The sequence below is a fragment of the Myotis nattereri genome, assembly GCF_964212035.1.
Source record: "Myotis nattereri genome assembly, chromosome: 11".
Lineage (NCBI taxonomy): Eukaryota > Metazoa > Chordata > Mammalia > Chiroptera > Vespertilionidae > Myotis > Myotis nattereri.
In genome coordinates, this window is record NC_138086.1 from 58,559,288 (window position 1) to 58,578,726 (window position 19,439).

The 19,439-nt window shown below is 37.2% G+C and overlaps 1 protein-coding gene across 1 annotated transcript in view; it reads left to right on the forward strand.

Annotated features, from left to right (window-relative positions):
- The window catches only part of SP4 (Sp4 transcription factor), a 50,703-nt gene that overhangs the window by 20,820 nt on the left and 10,444 nt on the right, over positions 1-19,439 (forward strand). The window contains exon 4 of the mRNA XM_081102416.1: positions 13,626-13,854. Coding sequence (XP_080958542.1) covers positions 13,626-13,854 — 229 coding nt within the window. The remainder of the gene's footprint in view (positions 1-13,625; positions 13,855-19,439) is intronic.

Below are 19,439 nucleotides of genomic sequence, written 5' to 3' on the forward strand. Positions count from 1 at the left end.
CCTCCTCTTGGGAACGGTGAATAGCAAACTATCTTTTCAGTGGCAGTCTTCTCATCTGTTAACTTTACTATACCTCAGATTTTCTATTAATATATTATGTTTTAAATTGTAGGCTACTGATTCATTTTATAATCCTATGGCAGAGTCTTATTAAGAAACTAGGGGCCCAACGCGTGAAATCACGCGAGACCCAGACCCAGTGCACCACGGGACCGAGTGTCAAGTCCTGCCGGCGCTGGGAGACCCAGGGTCAAGTCCCTGCCCACCCGCATGCACCTCGCTGCGCACGAAGCTTCCTGGTGACCAGTCTTCAGTCATTCCAGCATGACAGCATCACAACCAAGGGGTTTTTATAATAGAGATAGTATTAAATATTGTTAACTTTCAAGTTTTCTTTAGAAGTAACTTGAATAGAGATTCAGAATGGTATTGAGATATGTGTTTGTGTGTATGTAAATATATACATATGTGCATGTATATGTGTATACACATATATGTATATATGCACATAAAAATTTGTATATAACCTCATTCGAAAATGACAGAAATTCTGAGCTCTTAAGATATCTTTATAGATCATCTTTGGTTTAGCTCTTTTTGTTTAAAATTGAAAAAACAGAGGCAGGCCCAAAGTGGATATGTAGTTCACACCTGTAGTTGTGAAAACTAGGATAACCCAGGTCTAACTCCTTGAGGCTTAAATAGACATGCAAGTGTCATAAGCTTTTTTATTAGGAAGAAAATTATAGGCACATTTTTCTTGTTTCTTCCCTCTCTTAAGGGAATACAGTCATAAGTTATTTTTGTTTTCTCCTGTCCTGAATGGCTGTGGTTTGGTTGCTAAGTAACTATTCCAGTTGATAGTTTTTTATAGTTATTTAAATTTTATTTCATAAACTTTTAAATAATCCAGATATTTTATGTCCAAAATTCGCTCGTTTTTGTATCTCACCTCTTTTTTTTTATTCTTAATTTTGTTCTTGGTGTTACAAACTTAGAAACTTTAACAACTTTTAAACTAGGTGCTTGGTTCTAACCATTTCCCAGTATGTACTTTTATCTTAAATTTGGATCAAATAATCATATTGTGAACTGAGATAATATGGGGAAAAATGGTTGAGAGATCAGATTTGGGGTGAAATAGTTTCTGCTGTGTTCTGTATTGTTGGGTCTTTCTATAAGTATTTGGTTTTCCACATTTAAAGACAGTAATTGTTTTACTTATGCATTCATTGGTTGCTTCTATTCTATGCCCTGACTGGTAATCGAACCCACAACCTTGGAGTATTGGGATGACACTCTAACCCTGAGCTACCCAGCCAGGGTGGGAACGCCTAGATTTAAAACCATTTTTCCTTTCCTGTCAGATTTATTATGTACCCTTTTCTTGCCAACTTTTATCCCTGGTCTGTCAGAGGCCTGAGATGTTCTTGTTGCCACAGAGTTCCAGCTTTTGTAATGAAAAATAAACAGCTATAAATGGGAGATAAGTAATGGTCTTTTGTGCTACTTTTAATAGTACTGTGATTATTTTTGCTTCCTCCAGTGTGCATTGATAGTGCTAAACACATAGTTGGTACTTAATAAATATTTGACTAATTAGATGTAATTCTATTGAAAAAATTTGCTTTGACTTAATTATTTGATTCCATTTTCCATGAGTATGTGGGAATTTTAAAAAACTTGTCAGTATTTATTATTCTAGTATTTATTATTCAGCTGTGCTAAGCAGACACTTTGAGTTTCACCATGTTGGAATGCTTTTGCCTTTTTTGGTAATTGAGTAAAAGATGATCATTTTATTAGTCCCCTGAGAGTATGAAAAGTTCAATATTTTTTGATACTATAAAATCTCCTGATTTTATTTAATGACATGTTTCAGTTTTACATTGACTTTGTGTTTTGTAACTGTTACTGAAAGTTACATTAAGCATATAAGTTTTTTCTTGTCTTTTAGCAGTATAGTCTCTTTTCATACTGAAACGTTAGATACTCACCTGGACAGCCATACTCCAGGTACTGTAAATCTGGCCATATTTTATGCTTTTTTGTTTAGGATTTTAAATTAATCACAAGTATTTGTTTACTAATTAAAACTAAAAATTTTATGTGATACAATCTACTGGCAATCTTTGAAAGAACTTGTTAGTTATTAAGTTTTTAAAAAATGTAACCAAATGTAGTTTTGTTGCATTTTTTCATGCCATTCTCTAAGCTTACATAGTGTTTACTAGGTCTAGAAATAATACTTATATGTCCCTTTCCTTTTTAGAATCATCAAGGATAAGCAGGCAAAGAGTATTTGATAATAAATAGATCATTGTCTGCCCAGGCTGATAAAGCACATTGAATTTTTCCAAGGGACAGAAATAGAAAATAATAATTAACCTCTCTACTGTGACAAAGGGAGAAGAGATATGTGATCACTGGTTTTTTTCCTATTAGTTGTTTTACTTTATCTTTTATTTCCTGTCTATTACCATGTATCATGATTAAATGTACATATGTGGAAATAATATTGAAGTATCTTAACTGTGAGCAATTAATGAAATAACCACTAAAATAGTAAAGGTGTTGTAAATTCATGGCCTTTTGCAGCTTTATTGTGGTGAAGAAATTAAAAGGACAAAATAGTTAAACTTAAAAGTTCTTATAACTATTTTGAATAGGAAATGTAGAGATCATTTGTTAAGAAAATTTGGCTTTATTATAATTTTACAGTGAAGTTTATTCTTTTCGTTGTCTGCACACGTCTTTCAGTGGTTTATGTTAGTCTCTCCTATCAAATGCACAAGCAGTTCTTCTATCTGTCTCTTAAGGTTTATTTTTATAAATGAGGTTTTCTTTAAAAAAATTTTTTCAATTATAGTTTACATTCAGTATTACTTTGTATTAATTTCAGGTGTACAGCATACTAGTTAGACAATTGTATCATTTACAAAGTGTTTCCCCTCATATTTCTAGTATCCAACTGGCACCATACATAGCTATTATAGTATTATTGACTACAAGGAAATTAACTGTGTCGTACTTTAATAAATGAGGTTTTTAAAAAGTTAATCAGATTGTAAATTCATGTAAGTGAAAAAAACCTTTTCTTTGCCTATCTTCTAATCATCTCCTGCCCCCAAATATGCCAGATGTTATTTGTGTCCAAGAAAGTCAATATAATTTTAAAAATTTTCTCTTTTCCCCAAAGGTGTGCTCATACGCTCCTCATCTTAATTGGAAGTAAAAAGAGATGATTAGAACTGAATTTTCTACAACTGAAGATGGGTCTGGATTGCTTGGTAGAAGGATGTAGAATGGTTCTTATATGGTTAGAATGATCTCCTCCACCTTTTTAGAGAAAACCTGTGGCTAGTTCACCTATACTTGAAAGTAGAAAGCTAGTATTTCCTGGCTGCTCCATTTGCTATTTAGAAATGTAGCTTAAAATAGTCATCTATGAAGTTAGACTGATCCATGGCAGCCTAACAGTGTTGGACCAGCCTCTGTTGGCCATGAACTATGCAACTATTTTAAGCTGTGACCCTAAGAACTGACAGGGCATACTGTACCCTCATAGCACGGAATGCCAGTTCTGTATTTCCAGGGCTGGACAGATCAGATACAAACTTCTGTGCAGTTTATGTCATTTTAATGTTTTGAGAATTCTCATACCCACCTGCACAAGCTAATAGCTTGCCTTAATATATCAAATTTCTTTTTAAAGGTAAAACACAAGCCCTATGATTTACCTATTTATTTTGAGCATTGCTTATTCAGATGAACTGCCTATAAAACAGAAAAACCCCAAAAGTCATTTGATGATGGTCTTATAAGATTTTGCTATTTTTAGATGGTTAATACACTAATGCCTGATTTGGTGATTGCCTTTGTCCATATTCTCTGCTCTCATGTCAAATTGCTTTCCCCCCTCTTATTTCCAGTTTTACCCATTTAGTTGTTAGTGACCTTGGTCCTGATTTTCTCTTTTTCTTATTACTTGCAACCTCTCAAATACATCTTTTTTGTGTGATTATTCCTTAAGTTTCTACTAAGTATAGGAACAAAGCTAAGTTTCTAGAACATAAAGATGCTATAAGACACAGTCCTTACCTTCTAAAAGCTTCTATTTTAATTGATTCAAGATGTTCATTAAAATTTAAAGATATTACATAGAAGTACAGTGGCACATACCAAAAGCAAACTGAATGGTAAAAGATAGTGATATTAAAATTAAAAACAAGAAATAAAAGGCTACACTGAAGCTTAGAGGACTTGAACTGATTGTTGAAGGAAAGGAAAGCCCAAAAAAACATGAACAGAGAAAGAAGGCATTATAGACTGAAGAAACAATAGGTGTAAAATAGAGGAAGCTGGAATATGCTTTACATGTTTAAGAAATAATTGGTAGACCATTTAAGTTAGTGAAGACTTTGAGGGAAATGGTAGAAGATGAAGTTGGCAAGGTTCGTAGTAGTCTGAACAAGGACAGATGACAGGTCATTGAAGGTGTGTGAATGTCTTTTTGGAGGGTTAGGGGAAGGGAAGTTTAATTTATAAAGTGCTATTTTAGTTTTATTATCTAGCAGACACAGGAGAAACGGAAGTAAATTTGGGAGCATTAGAGTTAGTTCATATATCAGTGATGGGAAATATGAACTTGGATGTGAAGTGTGTGATTCAAGAAACTTTAAGAAAACAATTGACAGGATTCAATGCATGAATATGGAGAGGAAAAATAATTTAATGGTAATTTTTAGACTATGAGCCTATCTGACCATGAGAATGATTGTACCATTGAAAGACATGAAATTGAGCCCTGGACAGTGTCCTTTAGTGGTTACAGCATCGGCCCATGCACTGAATGGTCTCTGGTTTGATTCCCAGTCAAAGGCACATACCTGGGTTGCAGGTTCGATCCGCAGGCCCCCCGTCGGGGCACTTAAGGGGAGGCAACCAATCAGTGTGTCTTGGTTGGTTTCTCTCTCTTTCTCTCTCTCTCCTATTCCTCTGTCTAAAAAACCAAATGGAAATAATATTCTCAGGTGAGGATTAACAAAAAAACAAAATCAAGACATGACATTGAGTAAAAGAAGATGATGAATCAGAATTTGATATTTGTTAAATTTGAGTTAATAGTATTCCATTGGAAATACCCATTTTGTTTTTGGAGATTGAATCTGAGAAGAGGGATCAGAGTTGACATTCTAGTTGTGATGTCTGCATAGAGCTGATGGTTGACATTATGGCAGTATGTGAAATTGGTGAGAGAGACAGTTTTGAATTTGAAGTGCAACTAGTCTTAGGGTTATATTCAGACTTTTGGGAACAAAAGGAGAAAGTGAAGTCAAGAAAAGTGAGAGCTGTCAGAGAGATAGGAAGAGAACAGGGTAGTATGTCAACAACAAAGAGGAATCTCAGAATATTGAATGTTGAAAAGATGACTTGGAGAATGAGTGTTGAGAAAAGGTCATTGGAGGTAGTGTTTGAATCATTTGATAAGACTTGAGAACTGTGCTGTTCAGTATGAAGGCCACCAGCCACATGTGACTGTTTAAGATAAAATTAATTAATATTAAAAATTTATTTCCTCATTTGTACTAACCATACTTTAATAACTAGAAGCCACATATGGCTAGAGGCTGAGCATTTAACAGCCTTGATAAAGTACATTTAATGTAGAAAGTTCTGTAGGACAGTGTAACTTTATAAAGCTTAATGCTATAGCAATACTGAAAGCATTTAAATTGATGAATGAGTTCTAAAAATATTGACCAAACCTATGTTTAGTTTCTAGCTTTAAAAATTTGGCAACTGGTTTTCAAGTTCAAATTGTAGACAAATTGATTTATAAAATCATTATTCACAAGAGGCTGAATACTTTTTTTGTTGTTTTTCTATTTTTAATATAAGCTAAGACATAAATCTTTCCAATTATTGGAATGCTCTTAGTCTTCTGTTTCTGGTATCAAAGTATTTGACAAACGAAATAATCAAAATGAATTGGTGAACATGGGATCAGAGCATTAGGAGGTAGGTCAGCAGGTTATTGTGTGAAGTCTGTGAAAGGGCCTAACATGGTGCCTGATGGTGGTCATTATGAGTTTTCTTAGGATGGAAGCTGTATCCAGTACTGTCGAGTTTATTCTTTTTTTTTTTTTTTTTTTTAATATATTTTATTGATTTTTTACAGAGAGGAAGGGAGAGAGATAGAGAGTTAGAAACATCGATGAGAGAGAAACATCGATCAGCTGCCTCCTGCACATCTCCTACTGGGGATATGCCCGCAACCCAGGCATATGCCCCTGACCGGAATCGAACCTGGGACCCTTCAGTCCGCAGGCTGACGCTCTATCCACTGAGCCAAACCGGTTTCGGCGAGTTTATTCTTATAATTAGAATATTGTTGCCTTCTAGTAGTGTCTTAAAAATTATAGTTCTAGATAAATAATGATTATGCTTACTATTCACTTTTCTTATATTCTATATTGAACATTAAAAATGTCATTGGATTTTCTCAAGAAGAGCATCTTAAAATTAAAGTGTGTTACAATTCTACATATAAAATTCTTTAGGGAAACATTTTTGCAGTGACTATTTTAATCTATTTAATGTTCTTTCTTGTCAGAAACAGTTTTACATGCTGATGTTTTTTAGCGATGTCCTCAAATCTTGCTGTAACACTTTTGGAAAATTAATCCCTGTGATGATTGCACTACTTTTTTAAAAAGCATTATAGGTATATCGATGCATAGAAAAATCTCCAAATTAAATTACAACCATTTCAAACCATATCAATGAAGTGGATTTTGAGCAAACTTACATAGCAGGTACTCAGGAAATGTTTTTTGAATGAATACATTTCACTTGTACACTAGATTCTCATCTAGAGATCTAAGACTTGTAGAAATCTGAATGGCTCTTATTAAGTATTTATACTTAATAAATTATGCAATTTCTTTGTATTGGAGTTAACGTTCCTCTTGAGTATTTGTCATATTCAAGATATTGTGCTGTGTTACATACATATGTTATCTGTTATCTCAGCTAATTCCCATCACTTTCAGGTCCTCAAAGAAACTGCAGAGAGAATTAGAATGCAAAGACAGATCTGCCTGACCCCAAAGCTCTGTTTAATCTGTAGATTGCTAAACTGTCTGTTGTGCCTACTCAGTAACTCAATGTTGGTTTACAAATTAACATGACCCATGCTATGTAAATAGTCTGGCATTCATTGGCTAATATGGTCACCTTCGTTTAAGAAGTGCAGAGAGCCCAGCTGGTGTTGCTAAGTGGTTGAGCGTCGACTTATGAACCAGGTTATGGTTCCATTCCCAGTCAGCGCACATGCCTGGGTTGCGGGCTTGATCCCCAGTGTGGGTCATGCAGGAAGCAGCTGATCAATGATTCTCACCATTGATGTTTCTATCTCTTTCTTCCTCTCTGAAATTAAAAAAAAATGTATTTTTTAAAAAGTACAGAGAACATTCAGTTATGTCTTAACTAGAGGCGCGATGCACAAAATTCGTGCAAGAGTAGGCCTTCCTTTCCCTAGCTGCCGGCACTGGTTTCCCTCGTAGCCCTGGCTTCATCTGGAAGGACGTCTGGTCTAATTAGCAAATTACACTTTTATTATTATAAATATTTTCAGTTTATGGTTCTGTAGAAAAACACATAGTTACATTTTTTGAATATGCTAAAGAAATACTTTATAACTAATAAACATAATTTCCAAACTTGTGATATTCTTTTTACTACCACTGTATTACACTGAGCAAGTCATGTCTGACATACTGTCAAATCTTAGTTCCAGATTTATATTACTATGTTTGTAAAGGTGTTAATTCACAGTCATATAGTTTATAGTTTTTATAGGTATATAAATGTACCATATAAGTTTTCATATACTTCAAAATTAGTTAAGGTTATTTATAATTATGTGAATAAATGAGAGCCATGATCATTAGTTATTTGGAAATTCATCTTAAGCAGGGCTTTTTTTTTTAATTAAATCTTTATTGTTCAGATTATTACAGTTGTTCCTCTTTTTCCCCCCCCATAGCTCCTCTCCACCCGGTTCCCACCCCAACCTCTGCCCTAACCCCCGCCACCCTCTGTCCTCATCCATAGGTGTATAATTTTTGTCCAGTCTCTTCCCAAACCCCCCACACCCCTTTCCCCCGAGAGTAGTCAGTCCACTCCCTTTCTATGCCCCTGATTCTATTATATTCACCAGTTTATTGTGTTCATCAGATTATTTATTCACTTGATTTTTAGATTCACTTGTTGATAGACGTGTATTTGTTGTTCATAATTTGTATCTTTACCTTTTTCTTCTTCTTCCTCTTCTTAAAGGATACCTTTCAGCATTTCATATAATACTGGTTTGGTGGTGATGAACTCCTTTAGCTTTTCCTTATCTGTGAAGCTCTTTACCTGACCTTCAATTCTGAATGATAACTTTGCTGGATAAAGTAATCTTGGTTGTAGATTCTTGGCATTCAACATTTTGAATATTTCTTGCCACTCCCTTCTGGCCTGCAAAGTTTCTGTTGAGAAGTCAGCTGACAGTCATATGGGTACTCCCTTGTAGGTGACTGACTTCTTTTCTCTTGCTGCTTTTAGGATTCTCTCTTTGTCTTTTGTCCTTGGCATTTTAATTATGATGTGTCTTGGTGTGGTCCTCTTTGGATTCCTTTTGTTTGGGGTTCTCTGTGCTTCCTGGACTTGTAAATCTATTTCTTTCACCAGGTAGAGGAAGTTTTCTGTCATTATTTCTTCAAATAGGTTTTCAATATCTTGCTTTCTCTCTTCTTCTGGCATCCCCCATAATTCGGATGTTGGTACACTTGAAGTTGTCCCAGAGGCTCCTTACACTATCTTCATATTTTTGGATTCTTTTTTGTTTTTGTTTTTCCAGTTGGGTGATTTTTGCTTCTTCGTATTTCAAATCTTTGACTTGATTCTTGCGATCCTCTAGTCTGCTGTTGGAACTCTGCATAATATCCTTTATTTCAGACAGTGTATGCTTAATTTCTAGTTGGTCCTTTTTCATAACCTCGAGGGTCTCATTAAATTTATCGGCGTTCTCACTAGATTTCTTGAGGGTCTCACTAAATTTATCGGCAGTTTCTAGAAAATTCTTGAAAAACCTTATAACTGTGGTTTTGAACTCTATGTCCTCCATTAGTTTGCTTTCCTCCATTTCTGTCATTTGTGACTTGTTTCTTTGTCTCCACATTTTTCATGCTTCCCTGTGTTGATAGAGTGGCTTTCTGTTTTAGGTGTCCTCTAGGGCCCAGTGGCTCAGCCTCCCCAATTACCTGAGGAGGACACTCTTGGTGCACCCCGTTGTGGTCTTCCTGCACAGTCTTGTAGTTAAGCCTTGATTGTTGTAGGTATCACTGGGAGGAATTGACCTCCAGGCCAATTGGCTGTGAGTTTCAGCTGTGTCTGCAGTGGGAGAACTTCTGAGCTGGAGACACCCTTCTGGGGCAAGACTTGCTTCAGTGGGGCTTTGGTGCTCACCGAGTCTTCCCCCTGAGTATGTCCTTATGGATCTGAAGAGTTATAATCTGGATGGTCCCACTCTGACCACTGGGTACACTGACTCTTGGATCTCTAAGGAGGTGCTAATTTAGCCTCTGCCTGAGGCTACCAAGCAGGAGCTATGGAGAGATTCCTCTTCTTTGTTTTGGATTTGGAGGTGCCCAGATGAGGCCCAGCTGTAAAGCAGTGCAGTCTGCTGTGGGACCTTGGGCCTTCTTTTGGATTATCTGGGTCTCTCTGACCCAGCTGCAGTTTGTTAGGTAATTTTAGATTGCACAGGGCCAGGCCTTTCATATGCAAAAGCCTCTGCGAAGAGCTTGGGTGGGGCAGGGTCTCAGGGGATCAGCAGAGCGGAGCAAGCAACTATGGCTGCTCCCCAGTCCTACTCTAAGAGGCCCCGCAAGCACCTCTGAGATAAAGCCGCCCTCAAGTTCTGCCCGATGTCAGACAATCCAGTTTCTCCCCGTATGAGTCTGGATCCCCAGAGACTCACCCGGAACTGGAGTTCAGAGTAGTCGGGAGCTTGAGACTCCCTCCTGATTGAAAAAGACAACCACGTCCTCAGCTGCCAGCCCTTTTGGCGTGCGCCTCTGTACCTCTGCACTTTACTTCCGCACCTCCTCTGAGTCTCAGTGCTTTTCTCTTTCCTTCTAGTTGTAGAATTTCCACTCAGCCAGCTTTCCTGTGGTTCTGGATGATGTCCGTTTTGTCTTTTAGTTGTATTTTTGAAGTGGTTGTGGGAGGCAGCAATTTCCGGTGTTTACCTATGCCGCCATCTTGATTTCTCCTTAAGCAGGGCTTTTTAATGTTGACATTTTAGGCCAGATAAGTCTTTATTTTGAGGGCCTGTTTTGTGCATTGTTGATTTGTTGCAGCATCCCTACTCTCTGCCTACTAAATAACAGTAGTAGTTTGCCAAGTTGTGTTGATCAAAAATATTTTAAGATGTTGCCAGATATCCCCTGGAAGACAAAATTACCTTATTGAGAACCACTAGTTGAGATTTAGAACCAACAAAAGTAGAAATTTTTTTATAGTTACCTTTAAAAAAACCTTTATTGGGGTATGATTCATATATCATACAATACAGCCATTTTTAAAGTTTACAGTGGCCTTTACTATATTGGCAGAGTTGTACAACTATCACTATGATCTAATTTTAGGACTTTTTCATAGTCTTATTATGACACATTAACCATCACTTCCCGTTTTTTCTCCCCATTTCCCTAGCCGTAGATATACCTGGTGCATGAAATTTCATGCACTGGGTGGGGTCCCTCAGCCCAGCCAGTGCCCCCTCACAGTCCGGGAGCCCTTGGGGGATGTGCGCCTGCCACAAAGGCAGGAGAGGCTCTCACCACCACCACTGCACTCTCCATCTGTGAGCCCCGCTTCTGGCTGAGCGACGCTCCCCCTGTGGGACCGTACTGACCACCAGGGGGTAGCTCCTGCATTGAGCGTCTGCTCCCTGGTGGTCAATGTGTGTCATAGCAACCAGTCATTCTGTCATTCGATCAATTTGCATATTAGCCTTTTATTGTATAGGTTGTTTAGGAATATACAGCTTCCTTGTTTGTTTTAAGTCAGATTATAAAGCAAACTAAAGTCTACCACATACTGTGTTTATTGGCAATTAGAGACATATTCTTTCCTGTATATATCTTCAGAGATCCTTAGACATTTGTTTAGACCAGCGGTTCTCAACCTGTGGGTCGCGACCCCTTTGGGTGTCAAATGACCCTTTCACAGGGGTCACTTAAATACATCCTGCATTTTAGATATTTACATTACTATTCATAACAGTAGCAAAATTACAGTTATGAAGTAGCAACGAAAATAATTTTATGGTTGGGGATCACCACAACATGAGGAACTGTATTAAAGGGTCACGGCATTAAGAAAGTTGAGAACCACTGGTTTAGACAGACTCTGAATTTAGTCTGTAAAGGAAATAAGTAAAGCTAAATAGGCTCAATTAAGAATTGTGATTAACAGTAAGAAGTCTCTCCAGCCCTTGATTGCAGGTTTTTATTACAGAAATCAACAGTTTTTGTTTTTCCTGATCAGTTCTAGTAGATGACCTTATTTCATAGGCTATGTATAAAAAAAAAACCACACACACACACTCATTTTGAACCTGTTGGGTTTTAAGCAGAGAGCTGACATGATATGTCTTACATTTTAGAACAAGTCTTCTGGGAACTGTGTTAAGAATGAACTTATAGTCCTGGCCGGTAGCTCTGTTAGTTGAAGTGTCACAACCAATATACCAAGGTTGTGAGTTTGATCCCCAGTCAGGGCACATACAAAAATCAACCAATGAATGCATGAATGAGTAGGACAGCAGGTCAAGTGTCTCTGTCTCTCCCTTTCTCCCTCTCTCTCTCCCTCTCTCCCTCTCTCCCTCTCCCTCTCTCCTTCTCTTTTCTCTGCCCCCCCTTCCTCCCTTTCTCCCTTCTTCCCATTCTCTATTCCTCTCTCTCAAATCAATAAATAAAAAAATGTTTTTAAAGAATAAATTTATAGAGGAAGGAGGGCAGTAGTGGCAAGGAGACCAGTTAAGAAACTGTTGTAGTAATCAAGTAAGAGAAAACAGTGGCTTGGAAGTGGTGGAGAAATGCTTGGATCCTAGATCTATTTTGAAGGAGCAGTCAGCAGGGCATGAGATACAGATAAGAAACAAAAATAAAGATTACTCCACAGATTTTGATCTAAAGATTGATAGGTAAAATTGTATACTTTTAAGAAATATAAAATTCTGATAATGGTCAAGTTTATCATTATTTCCTTTTGTGTTTTGTTTTGGGATTTTGTTTAAAAGACCCTGTGGTTCTTCTGTATTTTCTTGTAATATTTTTTGTTCTGGTTTGTTTTAGTTTTTTTACATTTAGGATTTTGGGGTTTGACGTGTTTTATTTTTTATACAAACCTGTTTGCATTTTATTTTTGTGTGTGATAGGGGATTATCTAAATTTCTTTGCCTCACCCCCACCCCATGCACACCCAGATAGCCAATAGTCCCAATCCAAAACTTGGTTAAAATACTACTTATGCAGCTTTAAAATAATCCCTTTTATTTTATACCCAGTAGGCACATGTTTATTTCTGCTACCATATTTTATTCAGTAGTAACAGTAGCTAACATGTAATGAGCAATTCTGTGTTTGGCACTGTGATAAGGGATTTGTAAAAATTAACTTCTTAATCCTCATCAACTCTCTGAGGTGGAAGCATTCCTTTATAGATAGGTGTTTTCCATTTATATACTTCCTATTCCCACACCTGATGGGGAGGAAGTAGACTGTGTTGAAAGAAAGGAAAATTATAAAGCATACTCACATGCACATAAGGATCAATTTAAGCCATGTAAATAGCTTTTTTTTTTTTGTCAAAGTATGTATTATTTATATTTTTCCCTGATGAAGAAGCCAAGTTGGTATATGTGCTAACCTGAGAGGTGAAGTCTAAGCTATAGAAAATGAGTGGACAAAGTCAACGTTCTAAAAGTCTGTTTTATGATTATAGTAATAGTATGTATTAAACATAGGTGTTTTTACATGGAAAAAAACTAACTCAATGTGCATAATTTAAAAATACTTCAATAAAGAGATATTTGCTTAATTTGAAGTATTTAGGAATGAGAAAATGTCAAGTTACTTTTCATTCATTTTCTTGGAGTGAATGAGATATGTTGCTTACTGTGGAAATGGTAATAATAATGCTTTGTATTTATATAGCATCTTTCATCTGAGGATCTCAAAGTGCTTTTCAAATAATGTCTCATGAATCCTCACAGCACTTCAGTGAGGTAGGTAGGTAGCAAGTATTATTATCTTCATTTTACAAATGGAGAAATTAAGCCACAAGAGGGTTAGATGATTGATGTATATAGTCCCACCAACCAGCTATAGAGGCAGCCTGAAGTAAAAATACTCTATTTTAGGAGCATTGGCATAGTATAAACCATTAACCCCTTTGCTGTTTGTACCTATTAGAAAACATATGGTAGTTTTATAATGTTTATATTGAAATTATTGTTTTCCTTTCTCGAGTAGAAAACATAATACTCTTTTCCTCCCCACTTTTAGGTCAGCAGCAAGGACAAGATGGCGTAAAAGTCCAGCAAGCTACAATAGCTCCTGTAACTGTAGCAGTTGGAGGAATTGCTAATGCAACGATAGGTGCTGTTAGTCCTGACCAACTCACACAAGTGCATTTGCAGCAAGGCCAGCAAGCTTCTGATCAAGAGGTACAGCCTGGCAAGAGGCTTCGAAGAGTTGCCTGTTCCTGTCCGAATTGTAGAGAAGGAGAAGGAAGGTAAATGCTCTATTTCCAACTCTGCCTCTCTGGCAGGCATATAATAGTTAAAGCCACGCCATTGGTTGGGTACTTTGATCATTAGAACAGCACTAGCTTTGTAGTCCAGAGTTGAGATATAGTGTTGATATGAAGGGGATTAAATTGAGCTGTTCTAGGAATAATTCTGCACCTTGTACCTTACATTTTTTTGCAATTGTTTAATTTTTTCATTTATTGTGTAAAAACTTTAAATAACTTTATTGACATAAAACTTACATGCCATACAATTCAGTCATTTAAAGTATACATTTCAATACTTTTTAGTATTCTCACAGATGGATTTAGTACATCCATCACCACAATTAATTTTAGCACATTTTTGTCACCCCCTAAAGAAACCCTGTATTCTTTAGCCATTACCCCCCTCATTCCCACCCTTCCCAGCTCTAGGTGACCACTATAGCTTTATAGATTTGCCTATCCTGAACATGCGTATAATGTGTCACATAATATATGGTCTTTTGTGACTGGTTTTATTCACTTAGCCTAATGTTTTTTTGTATTAAAGCATGCATTAGCACTTTAATCTCTTTAACGAACAAATAATATTTCATTGTGTGTATTATATATACAATTTTTTACTCATCCATTCATCAGTTGATGGACATTTGACATTTTTCACCCCTTGGCTATTCTGCTGCTATGAACCAACCTCCCTCCCTCCCTCCCTTCCTTCCTTCCTTCCTTCCTTTTTGCTGTAAACATTCTTATACAACTTTGTGTGTAGACATATGTTTTCATTTCTCTTAGGTATATGCCTAGGAATGGAATTACTGGTTCATATGGTGACTCTAGTCTAACCATTTGAGAACTGTCAGAATGTTTTCAACGTGGCTGAATCATTTTATGTTCCCACCAGCACTATATGAGGGTTTTGATTTCTCTACATTATTGCCAACACTTGTTATAATCTGACTTTTTTATTATAGCCAACCTAGTGGGTATGACGTATTTCAGGGTGGGTTTGTTTTTTTTTAATATATTTTATTGGTTTTTTACAGAGAGGAAGGGAGAGAGAGAGAGTTAGAAATATCGATGAGAGAGAAACATCGATTAGCTGCCTTCTGCACATCTCCTACTGGGGATGTGCCCACAACCCAGGTACATGCCCTTGCCTGGAATCGAACCCGGAACCTTTCAGTCCACAGGCTGACGCTCTATCCACTGAGCCAAACCGGTTTCGGCTCAGGGTGGTTTTGATTTGTATTTCCCTGATGACTATTGACATAGGTATGTTTTCATGTGCTTGGTGGCAATTTGTGTATTGTATATTTGGAGAAATATCTATTATCTTTTGTTCATTTTATTTCTTTTTATTATTATTTTGTAATGGTTCTTTATATATTCTAGATACAAATCCCTTATCAAATACATGATTTGTAAACATTTTCTCCCAGTCTGTGAGTTGTCCTTTAACTTCCTTGATATTGTCCTTTGAAGCACAAAAGTTTTTATTTTTGTTTTTTTTAAATATATTTTATTGATGTTTTACAGAGAGGAAGGAGGACGGATAGAGAGTTAGAAACATCGATGAGAGAGAAACATCGATCAGCTGCCTCCTGCACACTCCCTACTGGGGATGTGCCCGCAACCAAGGTACATGTCCTTGACCAGAATCGAACCTGGGACCCTTGAGTCCGCAGGCTGACGCTCTATCCACTGAGCAAACCACTGAGCAAAATTGGCTAGGGCAGCACAAAAGTTTTTATTTTAATGAATTTCAGTCTTTTCTTTGGTTACTTCTGCTTTTGGTGTTGTATCTAAGAATTCATTACCAAATCTGAGGTCACAAAAATTCCTTGTTTTCTTGTGAGAGTGTTACAGCTTTTGCTCTTGCATTTAGGTCTTCGATCATTTTGAGGTTAATTTTTTTATATGGTGTGAGGTAAGTGTTCACTCAGCACTGTTTGTTGAAAAGACTATGCTTTCCTCATGTACTGAATGGTAATAGCATCCCAGTTAAAAAGCAGTTGACCCTAGACCAGGGGTGGGCAAACTTTTTGACTCGAGGGCCACAATGGGTTCTTAAACTGGACCGGAGGGCCGGAACAAAAGCATGGATGGAGTGTTTGTGTGAACTAATATAAATTCAAAGTAAACATCATTACATAAAAGGGTACGGTCTTCTTTTTTTTCAGTTTTATTCATTTCAAATGGGCCGGATCCGGCCCGCGGGCCGTAGTTTGCCCACGGCTGCCCTAGACATACACGTTTATTTCTGGACTCTCAGTTCTGTTCATTGATCTATATGTCTGTCTATACTAATACCACACTGTGTTGATTACTTTGGCTTTGTAGTAACTTAAAATTCAGAAGTGTGAGTCTTCTGACTTTGTTACTTGTTTTCAATATTGTTTTGGCTGTGTAGAGACCCTTGAAATATGTGCATTTTAGAATCAGCTTGTCAGTTTATATAAAGAAGGCAGATGAGATTCTAATGGCAGTGGCATTCAATCTTAAATCAATTTGGGGAATATTGCCAACTTAACAGTATTAAGTCTTCTGATCCAAATAGAATGTGGTTTTCTATTTAGATCTTCTCTCTAACTTCTTTCAGTAGTAACAGTAGCTAACATAGTTTTCATAGTTTTGTACTTTTCTTGTTAAATTTATTCCTAAGTATTTTATTCTTTTTGATGCTGTTGTAAATGGAACTGTTATTTTGATTGTTCATTGCAAATGTATAGAAATATTTTTTTGTATATTGATTTTTGAGTCCTGCAACCTGACTGAACTCTTTCATTAGTTTTAATAATTTTTTTAGTGGATTCCTCAGTTTTCCATATGTAAGATCATGTCATCTGCAAATGGAGATAGTTTGATTTTGGATTTTGTCCTTTCAATTCTTTTTTTTTTTTTTTTTTAATATATATATTTTATTGATTGTTTACAGGGAGGAAGGGAGAGGGATAGAGAGTTAGAAACATCGATGAGAGAGAAACATCGATCAGCTGCCTCCTGCACACTCCCCACTGGGGATGTGCCCACAACCAAGGTACATGCCCTTGACCAGAATCGAACTTGGGACCCTTCTGTCCCCAGGCCGACACTCTATCCACTGAGCCAGACTGGTTAGGGCTTGTCCTTTCCATTCTTGATGACTTTTGTTTCTTTTACTTACCTGATTGTCCTGTCTAAAACTATAGTACAGTATTGAATAAAAATGGAGAAAGTGGACATCATTGTTTTGTTCCTGATCTAAGGAGGAAAGCATCAGTCTTTTGCCATTAAATATAATATTAGCTCTGGATATTTCATGTGTGTCTTTAACTTAAGAAAGCATGCTCTATTCCTACTATATTGAGTGGGTTGTTGTTTTTTAATCTTGAAAGGGTGTTGGATTTTGTCCATTGCTTTTCTGTATCTACTGAGCTGATCATGTTGTTTCTGTCTTTTATTTTATCAATATGATATATTACAGTAATTGATTGTTGGATGTTAAAGTACTTTTACATTCATAGGATTAAATCCAGCTCGCTCATGTTTTATAATTGTTTTTATTATATGTTACTGGATTTGGTTTGCTAGTATTTTGTTGATTTTTGCATCTATGTCCATAAGAGTTATTGGTCTATAGGTCTGTAGTTTTCTTATAATGATTGGTTTTGCTTTCATAGAATGAGTTGCTAAGTGTTCCTTTATCTCCAGTTTTTTTTTATTAATTAAATCTTTATTGTTCAGATTATTACATTTGTTCCTCTTTTTTCCCCCCATAACTCCCCTCCACCCAGCTCCCACCCCAACCTCCTCCCTCACTCCCCACCCACTATCCTCATCCATAGGTGCACAATTTTTGTCCAGTCTCTTCCGCATCCCCCTCACCACTTTCCCCCCCAAGAATAGTGAGTCCACTCCCTTTCTATGCCCCTGATTCTATTATAGTCACCAATTCATTCTGTTCATCAGATTATTCATTTGATTTTCAGATTCACTTGTTGATAGATGTGTATTTGTTGTTCATACTTTGTATCTTTACCTTTTTCTTCTTCTTCCTCTTCTTAAAGAATACCTTTCAGCATTTCATATAATACTGGTTTGGTGGTGATGAACTCCTTTAGCTTTTTCTTGTCTGTGAAACTCTTTATCTGACCTTCAATTCTGAATGATAGGTTTGCTGGGTAAAGTAATCTTGGTTGTAGGCTCTTGGTATTCATCACTTTGAATATTTATTGCCACTCCCTCTGGCCTGCAAAGTTTCTGTTGAGAAGTCAGCTGACAGTCGTATGGGTACTCCCTTGTAGGTAACTGACTCTTTTTCTCTTGCTACTTTTAAGATTCTCTCTTTGTCTTTTGTCCTTGGCATTTTAATTATGATGTGTCTTGGTGTGTGTGGTCCTCTTTGGATTCCTTTTGTTTGGGGTTCTCTGTGCTTCCTGGACTTGTAAATCTATTTCTTTCACCAGGTAGAGGAAGTTTTCTGTCATTATTTCTTCAAATAGGTTTTCAATATCTTGCTTTCTCTCTTCTTCTGGCACCCCTATAATTCAGATGTTGGTGCGCTTGAAGTTGTCCCAGAGGCTCCTTACACTATCTTCATATTTTTGGATTCTTTTTTCTTTTTGCTTTTCCAGTTGGGTGTTTTTTACTTCTTCATACTTCAAATCTTTGACTTGATTCTTGCGATCCTCTAGTCTGCTGTTGGATCTCTGTATATTATTCTTTATTTCAGTCGGTGTATGCTTAATTTCTAGTTGGTCCTTTTTCATATCCTCGAGGGTCTCACTAGACTATTGAGGGTCTCACTAAATTTATCGGCTGTTTCTAGAAAATTCTTGAAAAACCTTAAAACCGTGGTTTTGAACTCTATATCCAGTAGTTTGCTTTCCTCCATTTCTGTCATTTGTGTCCTGTTTCTTTGTCTTCACATTTTTTATGCTTCCCTGTGTTGATAGAGTGGTTTTCTATACTAGGTGTCCTCTAGGACCCAGTGGCTCAGCCTCCCCAGTTACCTGAGGTGGACACTCTTGAAGCACCCCTTTGTGGGCTGTGTGCACAGTCTTGTTATAGTTAAGCCTTGATTGTAGTTGGTATCACTGGGAGGAATTGACCTCCAGGCCAATTGGCTGTGAGATTCAGCTGTTTCTATGGTGGGAGAACTTCGGTGCTGGAGACACCCTTATGGGGCAAGACTTGTTTCAGTGGGGCTTTGGTGCTCACTGAGTCTGCCCCCTGAGTGTGTCCCTTATGGATCTGAGGAGTTGTAATCTGGATGACCCCACTCTGACCACTGGGTACACTGGCTCTTGGATCTCTAAGGAGGTGCTAATTTAGCCTCTGCCTGAGGCTACCCAGCAGGAGGTATGGAGAGATCTGCAGATTCCTCTTCTTTGTTTGGGATTTGGAGGTGCCCAGATGAGGCCCAGCTGTAAAGCAGTGCAGTCTGCTGTGGGACCTTGGGCCTTCTTTTGGATTATCTGGGTCTCTCTGACCCAGCTGCAGTTTGTTAGGTAATTTTAGATTGCACAGGGCCAGGCCTTTCATATGCAAAAGCCTCTGCGAACAGCTTGGGTAGGGCAGGGTCTCGGGGAATCAGCAGAGCGGAG